The 19,912-nt window shown below is 44.7% G+C and overlaps 1 protein-coding gene across 2 annotated transcripts in view; it reads right to left on the reverse strand.

Annotated features, from left to right (window-relative positions):
• LOC139623378 (sodium/potassium/calcium exchanger 3-like) overlaps nt 1–19,912 on the reverse strand; it is a 57,286-nt gene that overhangs the window by 6,914 nt on the left and 30,460 nt on the right. For both annotated transcript variants that reach the window (XM_071481592.1, XM_071481593.1), the window contains exons 3-11: nt 5,748–5,824; nt 3,487–3,561; nt 3,267–3,351; nt 2,701–2,804; nt 2,078–2,152; nt 1,798–1,823; nt 1,077–1,130; nt 722–846; nt 293–453 (exon numbers count right to left, since the gene is read on the reverse strand). In XM_071481592.1, the coding sequence (XP_071337693.1) occupies nt 293–453; nt 722–846; nt 1,077–1,130; nt 1,798–1,823; nt 2,078–2,152; nt 2,701–2,804; nt 3,267–3,351; nt 3,487–3,561; nt 5,748–5,824 (782 nt within the window). The remainder of the gene's footprint in view (nt 1–292; nt 454–721; nt 847–1,076; nt 1,131–1,797; nt 1,824–2,077; nt 2,153–2,700; nt 2,805–3,266; nt 3,352–3,486; nt 3,562–5,747; nt 5,825–19,912) is intronic.

Here is a 19,912-nt window from a genome sequence, read left to right on the forward strand (position 1 = left end):
AAAAAGCTGACGTGAGTTGTGCAACTGCTGTGTAAAGTCTGTTTTAGATGAAGACAGATTTAATGCACAGACGGGCAGAGTTAGAACTTCAACCTTCAGATTTCTTCTTCTCCTTTTGTTTCAATCAGCAGATCAGAAACAGGTGATGGACTGACAGGTGTTCAGCTGCAGTGTCTTCAGTTTGAGCTCTAATGAATCCTCTGATCAGATGAACAGGAACTGATGAAGCCTAAGTACCTTGTTAAAGAGACAAACAGCCTCACTCTACCTGGAGACACCTGCTTGTCCTCACCTCTGTGATGAGCATCCGTGAGGCCATGGTGAGGCGGGTTCTGGGGGAGAAGTGGCTGGTGATCATGATCCTCATGCCGGCCTCGGAGAACGTCAGCTGGTGAGGGTACGCTGACAGCAGCTCGTCCACCATCAGCACCGACGGCTTCCTGTGGTGGTTCGCTGTAGACACACAAACACACACACACACACGACTGCTACACAATATCTAACAAAAGCACCATTGATCAGTTATGATGACATGATGACAACAGCCTCCATCAGCTGAGAAGGGCTGTGAGGTGTGTGAGAGCTCTGAATAAAGCTAGTAAGTGGACCTTGAGTTAAGATCTGTCAGATGTGACTGTTGCTCTGGTTAAATAGCAGTACTTCCTGTTTCACTGATGAACAGCAGGATGATCAGCTGGATGATCAGCTGGATGAACAGTACCTTTCTTCAACAGAACAGCGGTGGCGTCACATCCGTCATCCAGCTCGGCGTTGCTGGCTGCTCCGTTCCTCAGAGACGTCTTCTTCTTCCTACGCTCCAGGAAACGAACGATGTGGGAATTTAACCTGGAACAGACACAGTTCACCACCAGCAGAACACCAGGTCAGAGGGCGAGGGTTCAGTCTGACCCAGGTGGTCCTCTATATCCATGGTTACACTGCAGAGACTGACCACTAATGACCAGAAAGGTTGACGACTCGTTTCACAATGAAAGCTGGAGGAGAGCGTTCTGATTGGTCTGATAGGTTATTGAGTCCTTAATTCATCATTGACTTTGACTGATAATCATACTCACTTCATGATCAATATGTAGACGAAGTACATGAGAATCAGAGTCAGAGCCTCCCACCTGGAAACAGTCAGACACACAGGTCACTGTCAACTACACAACAACACAACACAAGAACAACTAAACAACACTTCCCACCTGGAAACAGTCAGACACACAGGTCACTGTCAACTACACAACAGCACAACAACAACACAACACCTCCCACCTGCAAACAGTCAGACAAACAGGTCACTGTCAACTACACAACAACACAACACAAAAACACCTCCCATCTGCAAACAGTCAGACAAACAGGTCACTGTCAACTACAAAACTAAACACAACAACAACACCTCCCATCTGGAGACAGTCAGACACACAGGTCACTGTCAACTACACAACAACAAGAACACAACACAATAACAACAACACAATAACAACACCTCCCACCTAAAAACAGTCAGACACACAGGTCACTGTCAACTACACAACAACAACACAACACCTCCCACCTGGAAACAGTCAGACACACGGGTCACTGTCAACTACACAACAGCACAACAACAACACAACACCTCCCACCTGGAAACAGTCAGAGACAGAGTCACTGCCACTACACAACAAAAACACAATACTACAACACAAAAACACAACACAATACAATGCAACAATTCAACAATACAACACAACAACAATATAACACAACACAAGAACAACACAACAACACAATAATACAACAACTCACCAAACCACTTTCTCATCGTATATGAACTGTAGAGGAGGAAACATGAACATGTGTTTATGAACAGCTGCTGACACACAAAACTAAAACCAGATTCACCAGCAGAACTGAGACAGTGAAGGTTTATAATATTAGTCCAACAGACTTCAGTTCAACCTCATACATCATATATATATATATATATATATATATATATATATATGTGTGTGTGTGTGTGTGTGTGTATGTGTGTGTGCTTGTATACAGTACAGTAGATATATCAATATATGAAGCCTGTCCTCACCACTATAAGAGCAGAGATAGACAGGGTGTAGTAGACGGAGTCTCTAAGCAGGGGCCAGCAGGAGAGACGAATTGTCTGGGAGACACGCACACACACAGAGAGAGAGAGAGAGAGAGAGAAGTGAGACAATGCTAAAACCTGCAAATGCTGAACGACAAATTTTTGTCCTGTTCCCACATCCCACAAGGCACTACTAACAAGATAAACCAAGCTCTATGTGTGTTTGTGTGAGTATGTGTGTGTGTGCGTGTGTGTGTGCGTGTGTGTGTGTGTCTTATGTAACTTGTAATCTAAATAGGAAAAAATTCTTTCCAGTATGTTTCTCTTTTCCTCATGGATTACAGCAGTGAGCAGATTTCACTGTCTACCACACACACTTTGAGAGCACAACAAAAATACAGCAGTTTCCTCCACAGTGTTTTTTTAATGTGACCACTGATACAAACTACAAACTGTTGTCAAACAAAGAAACATCAATATAATCTGTGAGAATTAATATTCACAGAACTACAGTCACTGCTTTACTTGGTGCTTTTACTGTCTTTGTTCTCACGGATACATATCTGCTGAAGCACAGTGACACTGACATGTATGTGTGTGTATGTGTGTACTATGTACTGTACCTGTACTGTGAATATCCCACACGCTCCAATAATGCAGAGGATATTGAAGACAGCTGAGCCCACGATAGTGCCGACCCCGACGTCACCTTTAGTAATGAACACACCTACAGACATAGTAACAAACTATCTGTTCACTGTCTGGTCACTGTGGCATAGTTCTGCAGTCTTAACAGAGTCAGCTGATCCCCAGTGAACATTTACCATAACAAGAACTCAATAAACCGGTGAGCACCTGACTAAGGATCTGAAAAGAGCTAACTGATGCTACATAGAAACATGGACAGCCTGGAAATACAACAAGAAGTGTATCTGCCAACGGGGGTGGGGGTTACTAAACTGACTCAGCATCCAGGTATCGAAACTTTTACATATCACACAATTATTGTTTACTTTCGTCTGTCTTTACAGCTCATGTAATAAAAACCAGCAAACTACATATCATGTGGTAATGACTAGAATACTCATGAGATAATGTAGTCCTGACTACGGAGTACTGTGTGTGCCAGTGTGTGTGTGTGTGTGTTTGTGTGTGTGTGTGTGTGTGTGTGCGCGTGTACGTTTCTCACCAATGACTGAGGTGAACAGCTCAGGAGCTGAACTGCCTGCTGCCATGAAGGTTGCTCCTGCAACATCTTCACTCAGATGGAGACGCTGAAACAGAGAAAGAAAGAAATAAGAAAAGAAAGAAAGAAAAAGACAGAGAGGACGTTGTTTCTGTTGAATCCATCACAGCCTCACTGTGAGTTGTTGCTGTCAGCTCAGTAGCAGAACAGTCTGTTATCTTACCTCACATATCTTCTCTAGTGAGGGGACAAAGTAGTCATCACACACCAGGGCCAAAGCGTAGAACATGTAGACGGCCTGCAGGGGCCAAAACATACACAGACTGGTGAGGAACAACACACACACAAATTAAACATGTCTGTATGTCAGAGTTACATGATGAGAAACACTCTGACAGTCTCATGTCTCTGCATTAAAGACAGAGATGGTTTTACAAGACTGTACCATACTGTACCCACTGCACTGTACCCACCATTCTTTACCCACCATGCTGTACCCACTGTACTGTATCTACCATACTTTACCATCCATACTGTACCCACCATTTTTAACCCACCATACTGTACCCACCACACTGTACGCACTATTAATTACCCACCATACTGTACCCACTTTACTGTATCTACCATACTGTACCCAGCACACTATATCCACCTTACTGTACCCACCACATTGTTCCCACTACACTGTACCTACATTACTGTACTCACCATACTGTACCCACCACACTGTGTGCACCAGTCTTTACCCACCATACTGTACCCACTTTACTGTATCTACAATACTGTACCCACCACACTGTACCCATCATACTGTACCCCCTACACTGCACCCACTTTACAGTATCTACCATACTGTACCCACTACACTGTACCCACCACACTGTACCCACTTTACTGTATCTAGCATACTGTACCCACCGCACTGTACCCATCATACTGTACCCCCTACACTGCACCCACTTTACAGTATCTACCATACTGTACCCACCACACTGTACTCACTGCACTGTACCCACCACACTGTACCCACCATTCTTTGCCCACCATACTGTACCCATTTTACTGTATCTACCATACTGTACCCAGCACACTCTACCCACCACACTATACCCACTTTACTGTATCTAGCACACTGTACTCACTGCACTGTACCCACCACACTGTACCCACCATTCTTTACCAACCATACTGTACCCACTTTGCTGTATCTACCATACTGTACCCACCACACTGCCCACCACACTCCCAGGACGGCTTCAAGCAGTGGTCATGGAAAACACACACTAGCATATTGTGCTACTTCACAGATGACGTTATCATCAATCAGGGCTCATGATGCTCATGTTAATGTTCTTCTGTCGATTGGTCATTATTCCTGCTCAAAATTAGCATGTTAGCATTATTATAGTGATAGTGAACATGTTAACATTCTGACAGTAGCATGTAGCACAAAAGCACAGCCTCAGAGAGCAGCTAGTATGGCTGGCGACTGAGTTTGGTTAACTGAACAGCTGCTGATATGAAAGCTGGTCCGTTTGTGATCCCTGCTTCAAAGTGAGTTCACACAAACTGCACAAAGCCAACAAACAGAATCCTGATGAAAACTATCAGCTGTTTCTTGTGTAGATCTGAAGGAAACAGGATACTGTTTGTGAGAACACGCACATGGGTGATGCCTGATCTCAGTGAGATCCTGGTTCTGTCTGCCAGTGAGGTCATACAGGCTCCAGCCAGTATCTGAACATTCACAGTTAGTCAAGTGAAAAAATGGCTGGACCCATGTTCTATGTGTTATTTTTGTACGTGTTCATGTTGTATGTGTTCATGTTTCATGTGTTCATCTTGTATGTATTATTGTTGTATGTGTTATTGTGTTAGTAACATGTCATTTCCTGTTTGTTCTTCGTGTTTATCTTCCATTAGTCCATCAACAGTCAGAGCTGCTCCACCTCCCTCCGCTCTAGAGGAAATATTCTTCTCACTCACTTCTTACCATCAGTGAAACTCATAACTTCCTGTGCAGATGTTTCACATTAAAAGGCTTACAGCAAAGGACATAATCAACTCCTCTCCTCACATTGAACAGTGTTTTCAGCCTGAACATTGTGTGTGTGTGTGTGTTTGTGTTTGTGAGTGTGTACTTGTACTTGCTACATAGTAAGGACCAAAAAAAGTATTTTACTAACAGAGTGAGGACATTTTGGAAAAGTGAGGACATTTTGGGCGGTCCTCACTTTTTGAGACACCTTCAAATCACATGTTGAGGGTTAAGACTTGGTTTTAGAATTATGGTTAGAATTAGGTTTAGGTTAAGGTTAGGGTCAGGGTCAGGGTTAGGCTCTCAGTTGTGATGGTTAAGGTTAGGGTAAGGGGCCAGGGAATGCATTATGTCAATGAGTGTCCTCACAAAGATAGAAGTACAAGTATGTGTGTGTGTGTGTGTGTGTGTGTGTGTGCGCGCGCGCTGCAGGTGTCACTCACACAGAAGACATGCAGGCCCACGGCTCCTTCAGCTCGCTCCTGGTTGGTGAAGTAATCTCTGGGGAACTCATGGATGGCTGCAGAAGGAACAACAACAACACTTCCTGAGACATGGATGGAGAAAAGTACCCACAATTCAACATCAACTCCAACCAGAGCAACCTGAAGAACACATAACATCAAGTCAAATGAACCTTTTCATCCTTTTGAAGACCTGCTTTTGAATTAAATATTTCAGCTGTGGTGAACAAACCACAGTAAAGAAAACACAAAGACATTAAAACAAACAGGAATTGTCATTCTGTCCCAGGAGACAGAGACAAATGTGACAGCAGCAGTACATTCACTGTGAACATCATTAACTCAGACACACAGACCAGAGACACACAAGTCACATGAAGATACACACAAGAAGATCAAACACTTCCTGTGAAATCAGATTCATGTGAGAATGTGAACCAACCTGTTCTGTAGAGCTACAATGATAACTCGATAAAATCGACAACAGCCTTAAGTGCAGTCAGTTCATCTGGTTCAGGAGTCATTATTTTAATCTACTACGGGACATTATGTTATGTTGAGGCACTGACTGGACAACAGGGTGACATTTATGGGGTGCAGACTTGAACAGGTTAGGTAAAACATGTGCTGGGGCCCATGATAGGAGCCACGCCCCCAAGAAGCACAGATGGTGGGCATGACTGCCATAATCATTGACTAATTGACTTATCGAAAAAAATTATAGACAGATTAGTTGACTACCAAAATAATCTTTAGTTACAGCCCTACTGTTCTGTCTGTGTGTCATTGTGTCATTCACAGAGATGTCAGAGCTGCAGGTCCTGCTGTCAGAAACCAGCTGACAGATGCCTCACACAGTGACACACATGAACACAACAGTTTGACATGAGGTCATCTGTCAGGTGTCACCTGTCCAGGTGGTGGTGGTGGTGTGATAGTGTGGGGTTGTTTTCTGGACTCACTTTGGGCCTTAATACCAATCAGTCCTGGTCTGAATGTCTCAGTGTGTCTGAGTCTTGTTGCTGACCATGTTCATCCTTCATAGCCACAGTTCACCATCTTCTAATGGCTGCTTCCTGCAGGATAATGCTATATGTCACAAATTGGTTTCATCAACATGACAGTGAGTCTTGTTCAGTCTCAGACCTGGATCCAGTAGACCCCCTTTAGTCAGAGAAAATAAACTACATGTGGGCAAGCCCGATGGCGGAGAGGTTAGGGCGCATACCACATGAGCTGATGCTTTTAGCAGGCGAGTGCCGGTTTGACTACCGACTGGCCTGAATCTTTCCTGCGTGTCATTCCCTCTCTCTCTGCCCCTTTCCTGTCACTCTCTATTGTCCTGTATAATAATGGCAAAAATACCCCCAAAAAAATCTTTAAAAAAATAAACTACATGTCCAGTCCAGATCTTTGTGCTTCCGAAACTGTTTGATGGTTGTGATTCAGGTCTCTCTGGACTTCAGTCTGGACTCGTCTCCACAGTCCTCTGATGTACCAGGTAGCTGGGACAGTTGTCATCTGATGCAAGTGAAGGAAATGTGGATGAAATTAAGGGAGGGGGCCCTGTTACATCATCAGACAGGAAGTTCAGTTATTTCTGTTTCTACACAGGAGGAAACAGCTGAGCATCACTGCAGACCAGACCAGTTCAGAACCAGAGCAGATCCTGAGAGTTCCTTCTCTTACAGATCTCAGCCTGCAGACTCAATTAGTTCAGTAAGTACAAGAACCAAAGGAGGAGTCACCCCAGAGTCCACCCTGCCTCACCCACCTGTCCATCACTGTCTGACAGCACCCAGTCACAACATGACAAAATCTGACACAGACTCATTCAGTCATCTTGTGTTTCCTGGTGCAGCTAAAAATAACCTCAGTCCACTGTGACTGTGTGTGTCTGCTGTGTGTGTGTGCGCGTGTCTGCTGTGTGTGTTTGTGTGTGTGTGTGTGTATCTGCTGTGTGCGTGTGTCTGCTGTGTGTGTGCGTGTGTGTGTGTGTCAGCTCTGTGTGTGTTTGTGCATGCACTTGTGTAACATGAAGAAAACCCAATGTGCAGTGACATTCTCTCTCTCACAGCCGAGAGCTCGAGTCAGAATCAGACCAGACCTGGTCCTGAGTCCCAAACACAACAACTGTGCTCACAGAAAGTGACAGCAGCGGGGGGGGGGGGGGGGGGGGGGGGGGGGGCAGAGGGAGGGAGGGAGGTGGAAAGGGAGAGGGAGGGGGGTGGGGGTGGGCAAGGAGGGTGAGTGAGATATTTTTCACAATAACAAAAACATCATCTGCATACAGGTGGATAAAATGACAGTTGTATTAAACTCAGTGTAGGAGTCATATTTAAGTAGGCATTATTTGTTGGTATTTGTGTGTTTATTTCTGTGTTTGAGTGTGCACCCTCCACAGGTGGTGAGGGCACTATAAGTAGGGAAGTGGAGGAAATAGGGACACAGTCATCAACGTCATTCTTGGCCTCAGTTTGAATTGCTTCTATCAGATTATTGGCATCATAGAGTAATTTGTACTTCACATTTTTTATTTCTTTTTCCTGATTTATTTAAGTTAAAATAAGGTTTCAACACAATCATCATCTTGGACTCATCTTTTTGGAAGGCTCTGAGTCAGACAACTGCACCACTCAAATAGCAATGGCAAATACTAGTAAATCAGGGAGTTAAAGGAAAAACTCAGACCATGGATCTTTTGCCATTACACTCAGGTAAACAAAAACCAACATAAGAAGATGCTGGTTGAGTAGAAAGTGAAGAGAAAATCCTCAGACTCTGAGTTTCTTTAAAAGTTCACACAGACCACCTTCATCTTCAGGACTCTGTGTCTTCATAAACGACCTTCATCTTGCCGATGAGTCCAGGGCTGGGTCGAACCTGTGTAACACCTTCCAAAGGTAATGGTGCTCATCCGAGTCAAATTCCTTTTCCTGGTCCAAATAAAGCAGACCAGCATCAAAGCCCAATGAACCAGAGACTTCCAAAAGGTCTTGAGTCAGTGACATGTTGTCAACAAAGGACCTGCCGGGCACACAGTAGGTTTGGGTCTGGTGGATTACCTGGTACATCACCTTCTCAGTCTGTTAGCCAGGACTTTGGACAATAGTTCGTAGTCCAGGGAGCCCGGTCTCGAGTTCTTTGTATCCTGGAGGTCTCCTCTCTTTGGTGACAGAGTCAGAACTGATTTTAGTGAAGACCTCCAACACATCCTCACTCAGCTCAGACCAGAAAGCCCTGTAAAACTCTGGAGGGAGTCTGTTGATCCCAGTGGCCCTCCCCCTCTGCATGCTCTGCAGTCTAAGGACCCTCCAGCTTTTTGTTGGTGTCCTCTAAGACTCTGGGCAGGCCACTGCAGAAATAGTCAAAGGTCACCTCGTCCTCAGTGTACTCACTGCTATACAGGTCAGAGTCCAAGTCCACCGCTCTCTGCTGGATCTCTCTGTCCTCAGTCAGCAGCTGTCCAGAGGTGGAGCACAGAGCGTGGATGAACCTGCTCTGGCCATTCTTCTTCTCCAAACTGAAGAATAACTTTGATGGTGAGTCCATCAGGGCAGTGTTCTGGAAGACCGGACTAGCACCCCCTGAACCTTAGAGCCCAGCAGGTCCGCCAGTATGGCTTTTTTGAATTTGAGGATTTCCTGTGGACTCTGCAGAGCCCTGCAAAGTGCAGTCCACTACTTCAGTCTCCAGGTCCCTTATAGATTTGGTGATGTCACAAGAGACACTAAGAGTGTAATGTTGACAAAGCCGCTTGATTTCCACTTTCCCACAATCCACCACTGCTTCAACAATGAGAGAGAGAGAGAGAGAGAGACAGAGAGAGAGTCTGACATGTCGTGGAGCTGCCACTGAGAAAACAGATTAAAAACAGGATGAACGATGGGTAACCATCAGGGAGATGTTGTGTCTTTTTGGTCAAAAGGGTTGTTCATCACCTGTCCAACAGCTGTCAAACACCTGTCGGTTGTGTTGATCATCACAACCACAAAAAGGAGGTAATTTTAGTCCAATATAAAATCACACACACCAATATATATGATTAATGAAATCTGACTGAACTGGAAAATCAAACCAGTTGTATTAATAACATGAATGTATTATTTCATGTCAGAGACCATGTGACGTGATCATGTGACCCCCTTGGGTCAGGATGGTTGTACCAATGAATGACACCTGTGGGTGTGACGTCACCACTCCTCCATCCTCCTGGGCGTTAAGACCTAACAGCAGCTGGTTGTTAACCCTGAGCTTGTGTTTCTGATGCTTGGTGATCTGCTGGTTCTGATCTCAGAGGACTCACACGGTGCAGGCTGAAGAGAGCAGGAAGGAAACATGAGCAGAAAATCAGCTGAATGTGCGGAGAGGATCAGGACAATGCCAGACTGACTTAAACTGCTTTTATTTTTCAGACTGAATGAAGAATCATATCATTTGTTTTTAAGACGTTTTACACTTCCTCTTCCTGTCAGATGTAACAGCGACCATTCCCCCCAGAAGAGATGAGAGGAGCAGGGGAGTCTAAACTAGACCAAACACATTAACATCTTTAGATAGTCAGAGTTGAGATATACGGTTCTCTGCCCGTCTCTTTCCCATGCACATGATCTCTCAGTAACACCTTGAGGGAACTTCTTCAAATTTTGCACAAATGTTCACTTGAACTGTTAGATTGTTGTGGAGAAAGGTCAAAGGTCAGGGTCAGTGTGACCTCACAAAAAACATTTTAGCCATTTGTCAAGACTTCATACAGCAATTATGATAAAATGTCACACAAATGTTTAATATTTGATCTGACTCTGGATAAACAGGATCTGAAACTAGTCTGAGTGGAGGAGGGAGACGACCACAAGGCAGTGATTCTAGTTTTTTAATGTTATTACTCTGAACAGCTCTGCCCCTCCACACTCCTCTAACCTGTGTCACATAATGAAACACCAAGAAGATAATTAACTACTAAAAGGAACAACAACAGACCATAAATATTAAACATCAAACTTCTGTAAACTCTTTCAATGAACATCTAAAGACTGAACTTCATTATTTTTGTTTTAGTCATTAGTCACTGATTTTATCAAGTATTAATTAGTATAAATCTCTGTCATCAGGCACTTTCAGCTGTGTGTTCTGAGAATAAACTGTTTTGTTCTGAGCTGGGTGGTGATTCTTTTTGGAGTCATCACTGTCACATGACACACAGACACACCTCATCTGAACGGAACTCAACAGCTACAACTGTGTTGTAGGTGGAGTTAAATGTCTGAGACATGAACAGACTTCTGTCCCTGACTGTGCTCACAGATACACACACACACACACACAATGCATTCCCTAGCCCCTTACCCTAACCTCAACCATCACAACTGAGTGCCTAACCCTAACCCTAACCTTAACCTAAACCTAATTCTAACCATAACTCTAAAACCAAGTCTTAACCCTCAAAATGTGATTTTAAGGTGTCTCAAAAAGTGAGCACCAGCCAAAATGTCCTCACTTTCCCAAAATGTCCTCACTGTTAGTAAAATACTTTTTTTGATCACACTGTCACCCAACCCTCCTCTGATGTTTGTTGATGTGTGGTGATGTGTATGTGTCGGTGTGTGTGTTGATGTGTGTATTTGTCTGGTATATGGTCAGTTTGTCTGGTCCATGTTTGGTATGTTTGGTAAATGGTCTGCATTTTTGTTATATGGTTGGTTTGTCTGGTATGCGGTCAGCATGTTTGGTATAAGGTTGGGTTGTCAGGTATATGGTAACTTCTTCCGGCTCCCAACGAAGGCGGACGCATCTTCCCCCTCTCTCCTCTCCCTTTTTTTTTCCCTGCTTTGCATCTCACGTCTCGTCCTGTCTTGTCTAAACCTTGGAAGCCTCTCCCCGCACTGCTCTCTAAATCTAAAATCATGGAATTGGTCAACTGGTCTCTCAACGCAATTGACAGGATCTTCTCGACGAGAAGCCCGGGTTCGGGGGAACCTGTCTGCCCTGGCGGAACGTACGCCGCTGGTTACATGAGGGACTCCTGGGAGCAGTGGAGGGTCGTGTGCCTGGCGAGTCTTTCCGTTGAGGACATCGAAGATCTCTACATATTCGGAACTGTGATATCAGGCTTTCTGCTGATTGGATTAGGCATTGCCCTGGTGTATCGGAAAATTCAGAAGACGGTGACAGCAGTCCAAATCCCCACGCTGCCCGACATAATTGATGGAGTGAGTAAAGCTGTAAGCACTCAGACTGTGATTGTGAACCGCAACTTGGGAACCACCTTGGAAGGAGCTGTTAATGCTCAGACTGTGGTCATAAATCGCAACATGGGTCACATCTTGGAGAAGCTTGCAGCTTTGAATAGGAGAATGGATGGAGATGACCAGAATGGACTAACAGAGTAAGCCGTGTCTATTGAAATACGACTGCTCGCCCTAACCCAAACAATCATAATCTAATCTGCGTTCCGGCCCCCGCAGCACCAGCCTTGGCCAAGGCCGGTGCTGGAACAACTCCCCCACGAGATCGCTGCAGTGAGACGCTTCTACTCCTACCCCCCCCCCCCTCCTCCACGGACACCTGTGGATTGTTGACTCCGTCCAGGAACCGATCAAGGATGTCTCCATGGCAACTTGCTGTGTTATCGCGATGACACCCTGCGAACTGAGGCACTGATTGTGAACTAGACGAAGCGACTCCCCAGGCCTATGCACACACACACATTCACGGACACCTCTTACATGTACATATGCAACTCACAACCCAACCCCATCCCACGCCTTCGCCGCTTCCTCCCATCCAGCGCGGCGGGCGGGGTCCGATAGCTGCGCCTTAAATGGCAGCGGCTGCGGCTGGCTGCCTGTCTGCACTGGAATCACCTCCTCCCCCCTTTACCCCCTCCCCTGGAGCAAATTGTCTTGAGTCACTGTGTTGTAAGATGTGTTTGTTTATATATGCCTATGTTGCTGAGGTTTTTTTCCCGAATCCCACACTGTACCCCCCCCCCCCCTCCCCCCCCCCAGGAGTATAGTTTGGGTTCTGTTATTTTTTCTCCTCTCCTCTCCACTTGTTTTTCCCCATTCCTCCTTTTTAAATGGCGCCGCAGATGGCTGCCTCGGTGTTTTGGTGCGCTCTGCACCATTCACCAGAACAAATTCCTTGTACGTGAAAACATACTTGGCAATAAACCTGATTCTGATTCTGATTCTGATTCTGAAGTATGTTTGGTAAATGGTCGGCATGTTTGGTATATGTTCGGTGTGTTTGGTAAATAGTCGCTATGTCTGGTGTATGGTCGGTTTGTCAGGTATATGGTCGGTATGTTTGGTAGCCGGTCTTTAACGTGACACATGTTAAAAAGACATAAAGTTTGATCATTTCCTTTGAGTGGTCCATAGTCACACAGACAGTTGGCTTATCATCCACAACAACCAACAAGAACTTTTTCTATGTCTCAGTGCAAGCCTGGACAGATATAAACACCCTGTGAATGTGTGTGTGTGTGAGTGTGTGTATGTGTGTGTGGTGAGGCCCCACCAGATAAAATATGTTGGTTTTTATTATTACTGTGAGTCAATCCTCTGATGTCCTTGGGCTTCTTAAACCCTTCTCTAATGTGCACACTGACTCAGTCTGGAAGTGATTCTGAGGAAAACCTTCAGCAACACACACAGTTATAAAATTACACACTGTAAATAATCTGGAATAAACCACTCCTCAAATTTTGGTCATTTCTGAGCATAACACAAATGTGAGGCAAAGCTTTTGCCACAAACACACACACACACACACACACACACGGTCAGTGGTCAAATCCCAGAGCTGTGTGAGATCAATGTGGATTTACCCAAGCGGAGACGGACAGCTCGTCACTCCAGGGGCAGAGAAGCAACAATCAACCCCCCCACCCCCAACCCAGGTCGCCGCCACCCCCAACACTTACATAACACCAGGAGCATTACATAAGAGCTGAGGCTCCACAGAACAGACTGACAAAGACAGAGAATCCTAAATCCTACACATCATTAAAGGGATCTGAGGGGCAGCAGAAAAGACACTGCAGTATGCAGATGACAGATGGCTTTCCTCCATCTACGACTGAGCATGTCAGCATTTGTTCACATGAACACGCACATGTTTACATGCAGCGTGTAGAGAACATTGTCAGACACAAACAACAAATACAACAGTCCTGCTGTCACATCAACACCTGTGTGTCTAAAAAACAAACCTCATTTTTAACCTTGTGTTTTTCATTTTATTTCATGGGTTTTTTTAGGTTATGCAACTTTTCCACATTAAAATGTCCAAAAGCCACATTTTCACATCTTGGTTGTTTTAATCTATATATTTTATATCCTTCATTTGGTTCTATATTTGAACCAGATGAAGGATTTAGGTGAGGTGAGCTAATGTTGGCAGCAGCTAATGTTACAGACTATGCTTTAATATGGGGCCAAAGGTTGACGAGTTCTCTCAAGGAAATACAATGACCAGACTGACCTGAAGGGACTTTGTCATTCAGTATGTGAGCAGGTGATAATTTAAAGGTTGTATCACAGTTTTTATTGGGTTAACTTCCATTAACTAGGATTGGGAACCAAAACTCAGTTCCAGATCAGAACTGGTTCCAAAATGCCAAGAACCAGGTACCCATAAAATAAACTGAATTACAGTCCAGCTTATTGGTTACTGCATATCTGCCAGGACCTGGCAGATATATATGTTGAGAAATACAACATTGATGTCCATTCATTTAGATATCACAGTGTGATGAGCCATGGTAAAAAGTCAACTGTGTGGCTTTACTTTAGAGAAGAAAACAACAAAGTTTTCAAAGAGTCTGAGGGAAGGCCAACCTAACAGACTATAAAATATAAAAATGATGGATATTGACATCTGCACACTGGAAAAATAAAAAATAACAGATCATAATTCAGTTAAACAAAATGAATCAGAACACAAAACAACTGATTTCAGTCTGCAGCTGTGTCATTGTTGGACACAACATCTATCCACACCTGTGAACCAACGCATGTCCACACCTGTGGTCCAACACCTGTCCACACCTGTGAACCAACAACTGTCCACAGCTGTGAACCAACACCTGTCCACACCTGTGGTCCAACACCTGTGGTCCAACACCAGTCCACACCTGTGAACCAACACCTGTCCACACCAACTACAATGTGTACATTTAACTTGTACCCATACAGCAACAGAAATGTCACACTGACTAGTTGTGGTTTCAGTTGATCTGTTACTAACATTAACATTTGTGCAGACATGTCTGTTTCAGGCAATGTCACACCAAACCTGGAAACCTCGTCATGAGGAAAGACTTCGACACACAATGCTACACATAATCACTGCACTCAGCTGCTGTTCAGCGAGAAACTGTTACAGTTGCTAAACCCACTAAAACCACTAAAGTACAGACTAAACAGATCAGACAGTGTTTTAATTAGTGTCAGTGTTAGTTAGTGTAGTGTTGATTTGTGTTAGTGTTAATGAGCTTTGGAGACTGCACAGACACAGGACAGCTGTTAATGCTAAGCTTCTCTAATCCTGGCTCCAGCTCTATGATCAGTGCTGATGTTATCACCTCTGTCAGATTCAAAGCTAATCATCATTCAGTGGAAAGACTGAGACGGATTCTAGATCAGTCATCAAACTGAAGCTGATTCAAACTCCTCAGTACTGAAGGTCAGATTCCTTCAGGTGACTCTCAGGTGAATCAAAGGCTCGTTCAAATGACTCTATCTGCAGCCAGAGTTCCACTGTGTGACTGTGCCTCTAGTTTCCAGATGATTATTGTGATGGTGGAAAAAATTGCATCAGAGATAAGTGAAGGTGTCAGAAGTCAGATTGTTATTCTAGGAGAAGAAGATCTCAGAGTCTGATCATCTGGACTCAAGGTGTCTATGGGGGCAGTTCGTGTATCTGGATTAGACCAGAAGCGACCAGACAATCAGAAGATTTGTACAATGAGCTCAGTTCCCTGAGCAATAGAAAAACAACTTCATCAAGTCCTGTCAGAGGACAGCTGTCTTGTAGTGGATTCAGGATCAGGAGCATGACCACTTCTCAGAAACACTAACAGTCAGAGTGGAGGACTGGATAAGGTTTACTGATGAATCTCAGTGTGGATGTTTGACAGTAACAGGAAGTGTATGTACAGAGAATGCTGCAGTCAAACATGGTGGGGAATGATTCAGGTCTGGGGGGGCCCCTGCACTGAGCTGACTCCACCTCCATCTTCAGAGACATGTTCCACCCTTGAAGACCACAGACCAGGGATTCCTGACCATCATGGACTGTCCTTCACAGTCTCCTCAGTCCCCCTGAAGCTCTGTAGAGGTCAGGTCATGATGGAGGACCATGGTTATCATGAGTCCCTGCAGCTTCAGTTCATGTTATCATTAAAGCGAAAAATATTCTGAAGTTAAAACTGTTAAAGACACCACCATATGTCTTTTATATCCAAAACAAAGCACAGATTTCTGGACCCCGCTGTGAATTTGTACATTTGAACTGAACTATATTCTCCAACCAGTTTCCAACCTGGACCACCAACTACCTCTGATACGTCTGCGGTGGCAAAAATATTACCTTGTTCAATAAAGAATTGAAAAAGAAGATCTTCACGCATCAGCTGTCTTTCTTGAGTTTTAATAAACATCCATCAAAATATCAAAACAGAAGAGGGGAGAGTTACCTCCCAGTCTACACTGACCTCTGTATCTGGGTGATGAAAACATTGGTATTTTTCTTCTACTTTTCTCTCTACGTGTACCCCATCCAGTGTGCAAGTTAAAGAAAAACCCAGCAAACACATAAGATCCCTCCCCAACAAATTAACTGGACATCTGTCAGAGATAAGAAAAGAGTGTTTGAACGTTTCCCCAAAATCAGGATCAATGCATTTCAGCGGAGCCGTGTATCGTTCTAAGAAAGGTTTCCCACCCACACCCACTGTTTTCTGATACCTACCGCTTAGTTTAGGCTGTAGTTTACCAAATTCACAGCTGTATCTCACCATTTCCCGCTGCCACTTCAATCATGGGGGCAATCAGTTCTCCTTCGGCCTCTGCCTCCTCCCTGCCGGTCTCTGTTTTGTTCCTATACTCTAGGCCCAAACGGGTCATGGAGCTGAGGTCGGGATAGAGATGTGGTGTCACCTCACGCCTCCTGTGTCGTGGTGCTGGGCCGCCTTGTCCTGTCCCCGTGAGGTTCCCTCTTAACATGTCGTTAAAAGGAGATCTTGGCAGCAGTTCACTCTTTATCGGAGATTCCGGTGAGGAGTATGAAGCAGCAGTGCCATAGTCATACTGTGGTGCGGAGGCAGCAGCCCCAGCATCCTCGAAGTGCAGTTCTGGCTTGGGGAGGGGGCCAGCATAGGGCGGGGGCACAGTTCCTTCCCGGAGAGAAAGGAGCCGGTCCGGTGTAGATGGAGGTGGAGGTAGGGGAGGTCGCTGTTGAGGTGGTCGTGGCGGTGGAGAGGAGTCCAGGTCCGGATCCAGCTTCGCACACTGGGGCGCGGTTTCTTTGGGGGTCTGCCTACGCTTTGCCTCACCCATCCACATGTCAAAAGCTTTCCAATCTGGCTCACTTCCCTTCTTGCTTCTAGTTTTTTGATGCATTTCTTCTCTATGTTTAAGTAACACACGCAAACCCTTGAGTTGTTTCACACTCAGGCTGCCTGTTCTTGGAAAACTACATTCTCTGACCCACAGATCTAATTGGGCTTTGGCTTCTTTTCCATAGTTAACTGTCATGTACTTCACATTTGGGGCATTATAATCTGGTCCCTCAAAGGGTTTACTTTGTTCTGATCCCATGACTATATTCTCTCAGGCGTTTTTGCAATCTTTTAATAATCAAATTTTGATTCTTTTACTTTTACTTACCATTAATTGTATTTTAATAATAAAAGTATCACCTCTAAATTTGGATTTTTTTTTTTTTTTTTACTCTTAAATTAATTTCTTTAGCAAATTGAATTAAATTCTCCTTAGACAGTCAAAAATGTTAAGCCGAAACAAAACAAAGAAAAAAAGGAAACAAAATCCTCCTCTTCTCCCTTTTTAGAGGCTTAAAGGCCCTCCAACTTACCCCCTAGATCCCAGATCTAGGCTCCTAGATTCCCAATCTAGGCGCCCGGTTTCACTGCACCAGGCAAGTCCGCTCCCTCAAACACCCTTTTTAATTTTTTCCCCAGGAAAAAGTCTGCCGACTCTATTTTTAATTAGTAGGTAGAGGAGCGAAGCCTCTGCACAGTCAGGCCTTTCACTACCTAGGTCTACACCACAAAAAAAACTCTCAGAAAAGCAGCGAGGCGTTTGCAGCCACCGAGTTCGTGGGACCCCAACAGTGAGAGGACTCCGCTTTTCCAGACGTCAGGCCCTCCAATCAACCTTCCTTTTCTGGGGAGTTAGAGGTTTTCCAAGAGCCTGGCCCTTGGCACGCACGCGTTCTAACACTCTCGGTCCAGAGGTTCCAGAATCCGCTCACGGATGGAGTCCCTTCGTGGTCACCAAATTTGTGGTGGCAAAAATATTACCTTGTTCAATAAAGAATTGAAAAAGAAGATCTTCACACGTCAGCTGTCTTTCTTGAGTTTTAATAAACATTCATGAATGGAGTCACACAAACACAACCGAACAGCAGTACAGTCAGTGAGTGAGTGGCCTGAAGATGTTTCCCAGGGCCACAGTCTTATAGTTCCAAAAACAGATGCCAAATAGACAAAATACGATACTCTCTCTCACGGGATTGTCTCAGGCCTGAGTCTTCACCTGCTTGCCTCTCCCCCAACACAATGTCACTGTAACTCACAGTCTCCACAGGGGTCAAATGAGCAGCACTTATCATTAAAAGAAGGGCAAAAGCATCCACATATATTGTCTACATGTGTTCTTCATCAGTTCACACAGAGGTCTCTTACACAACCACAAAAGGTATACATAGGTCACTTCAAAACTTCATCAGAAATAGACACACAGTTTTTGGTTACACCGTTTTGAATAGGCACACATGAGTTATACCAAAATTTCCCATTACACGACCCATAGGAGACCCACCTGAGATAACACTTCCACAGCAGCAGAGTAGCAGATGGTCTTTTGCTAAACCTTCTGAATCTGTCTCAATCCAAACCACCTGGCCGACCCTCATCTTCATCCTCTGATGAGCAGGTATTGACCCTCATCTTCATCCTCTGATCAGCAGGTACATCCTCTGATCCGCAGGTACTGACCCTCACCTTCATCCTCCAATCAGCATGTACTGACCCTCATCTTCAACCTCAGGTCAGCAGGTAGGGGGAGCACGACTCCAGGGGGAGCACGCAAAGACTTCCTGTGAACCTCGTGCTGTCATCAGTGTGAATAAACTGACTGTCTTCATGATGACTCCTAACATCTGCAGAACCATCTAAAGAAACAAGGAGAAAAACAAGCAAGGAAAAAAGGAAGACCAGAGGAGGAAGACCAGGAAAGGAATGAAGGGTCCAGGTCTGTCCTCCACTCTGGGTCTGCAGCTCAGTCTGTTAAAACAGTGTCCCCTTCCCCTGTTCTGACCACACTGGGGCGGTGGGCAGAAGCCTTCATGTTGACCTTGATGTCCAACCACTTTAATTAAACTTTTATTTCATTACCTGGGTGGCCCCCTGACCCCACAGCACTGACTGCGTCAACCTCACTCTCCTACTCCAGTTTTTTGCTTTTGTCATCCTTTTTCAGGCTCTGAGGAGAGGACCAGCTTCCAGCTTCATACAATTCAGTCTTACACAAGGCTTTATACATGAGGCCTCTGGAGTTTAATGCATAATTTCTGAGGTGAATATGTGAAGGTTTGGAGTTACACTGTGTTTTATCTATGTCTAAATCCAGTACTGACTGATGGAACCAACATTTTACTAGACCTGGACCTGGACTTATCATCTGATGTGTCTAATAGTTTTTATCTTTAGGAGGAGAACAGACAAAATGAGCAGAACATCTCCAGCTAGACGTTCTCCATCAGTGGAACCAGCAAAAACCAGGAGACAAGGACATGACGGTTACTCAGCCTGCCTCCTCTCCACTGTGACAGGCTTTTCGCACCGACACTCTCCCCCTCCCCTCAAAAAGAAAAAAATCTCCACAAGTCCACATTAC

This window comes from Trachinotus anak, unplaced genomic scaffold, assembly GCF_046630095.1.
Source record: "Trachinotus anak isolate AG129_WGS33_773 ecotype Australia unplaced genomic scaffold, CSIRO_AGI_Tana_v1 ptg000007l, whole genome shotgun sequence".
Classification (NCBI taxonomy): Eukaryota; Metazoa; Chordata; class Actinopteri; order Carangiformes; family Carangidae; genus Trachinotus; species Trachinotus anak.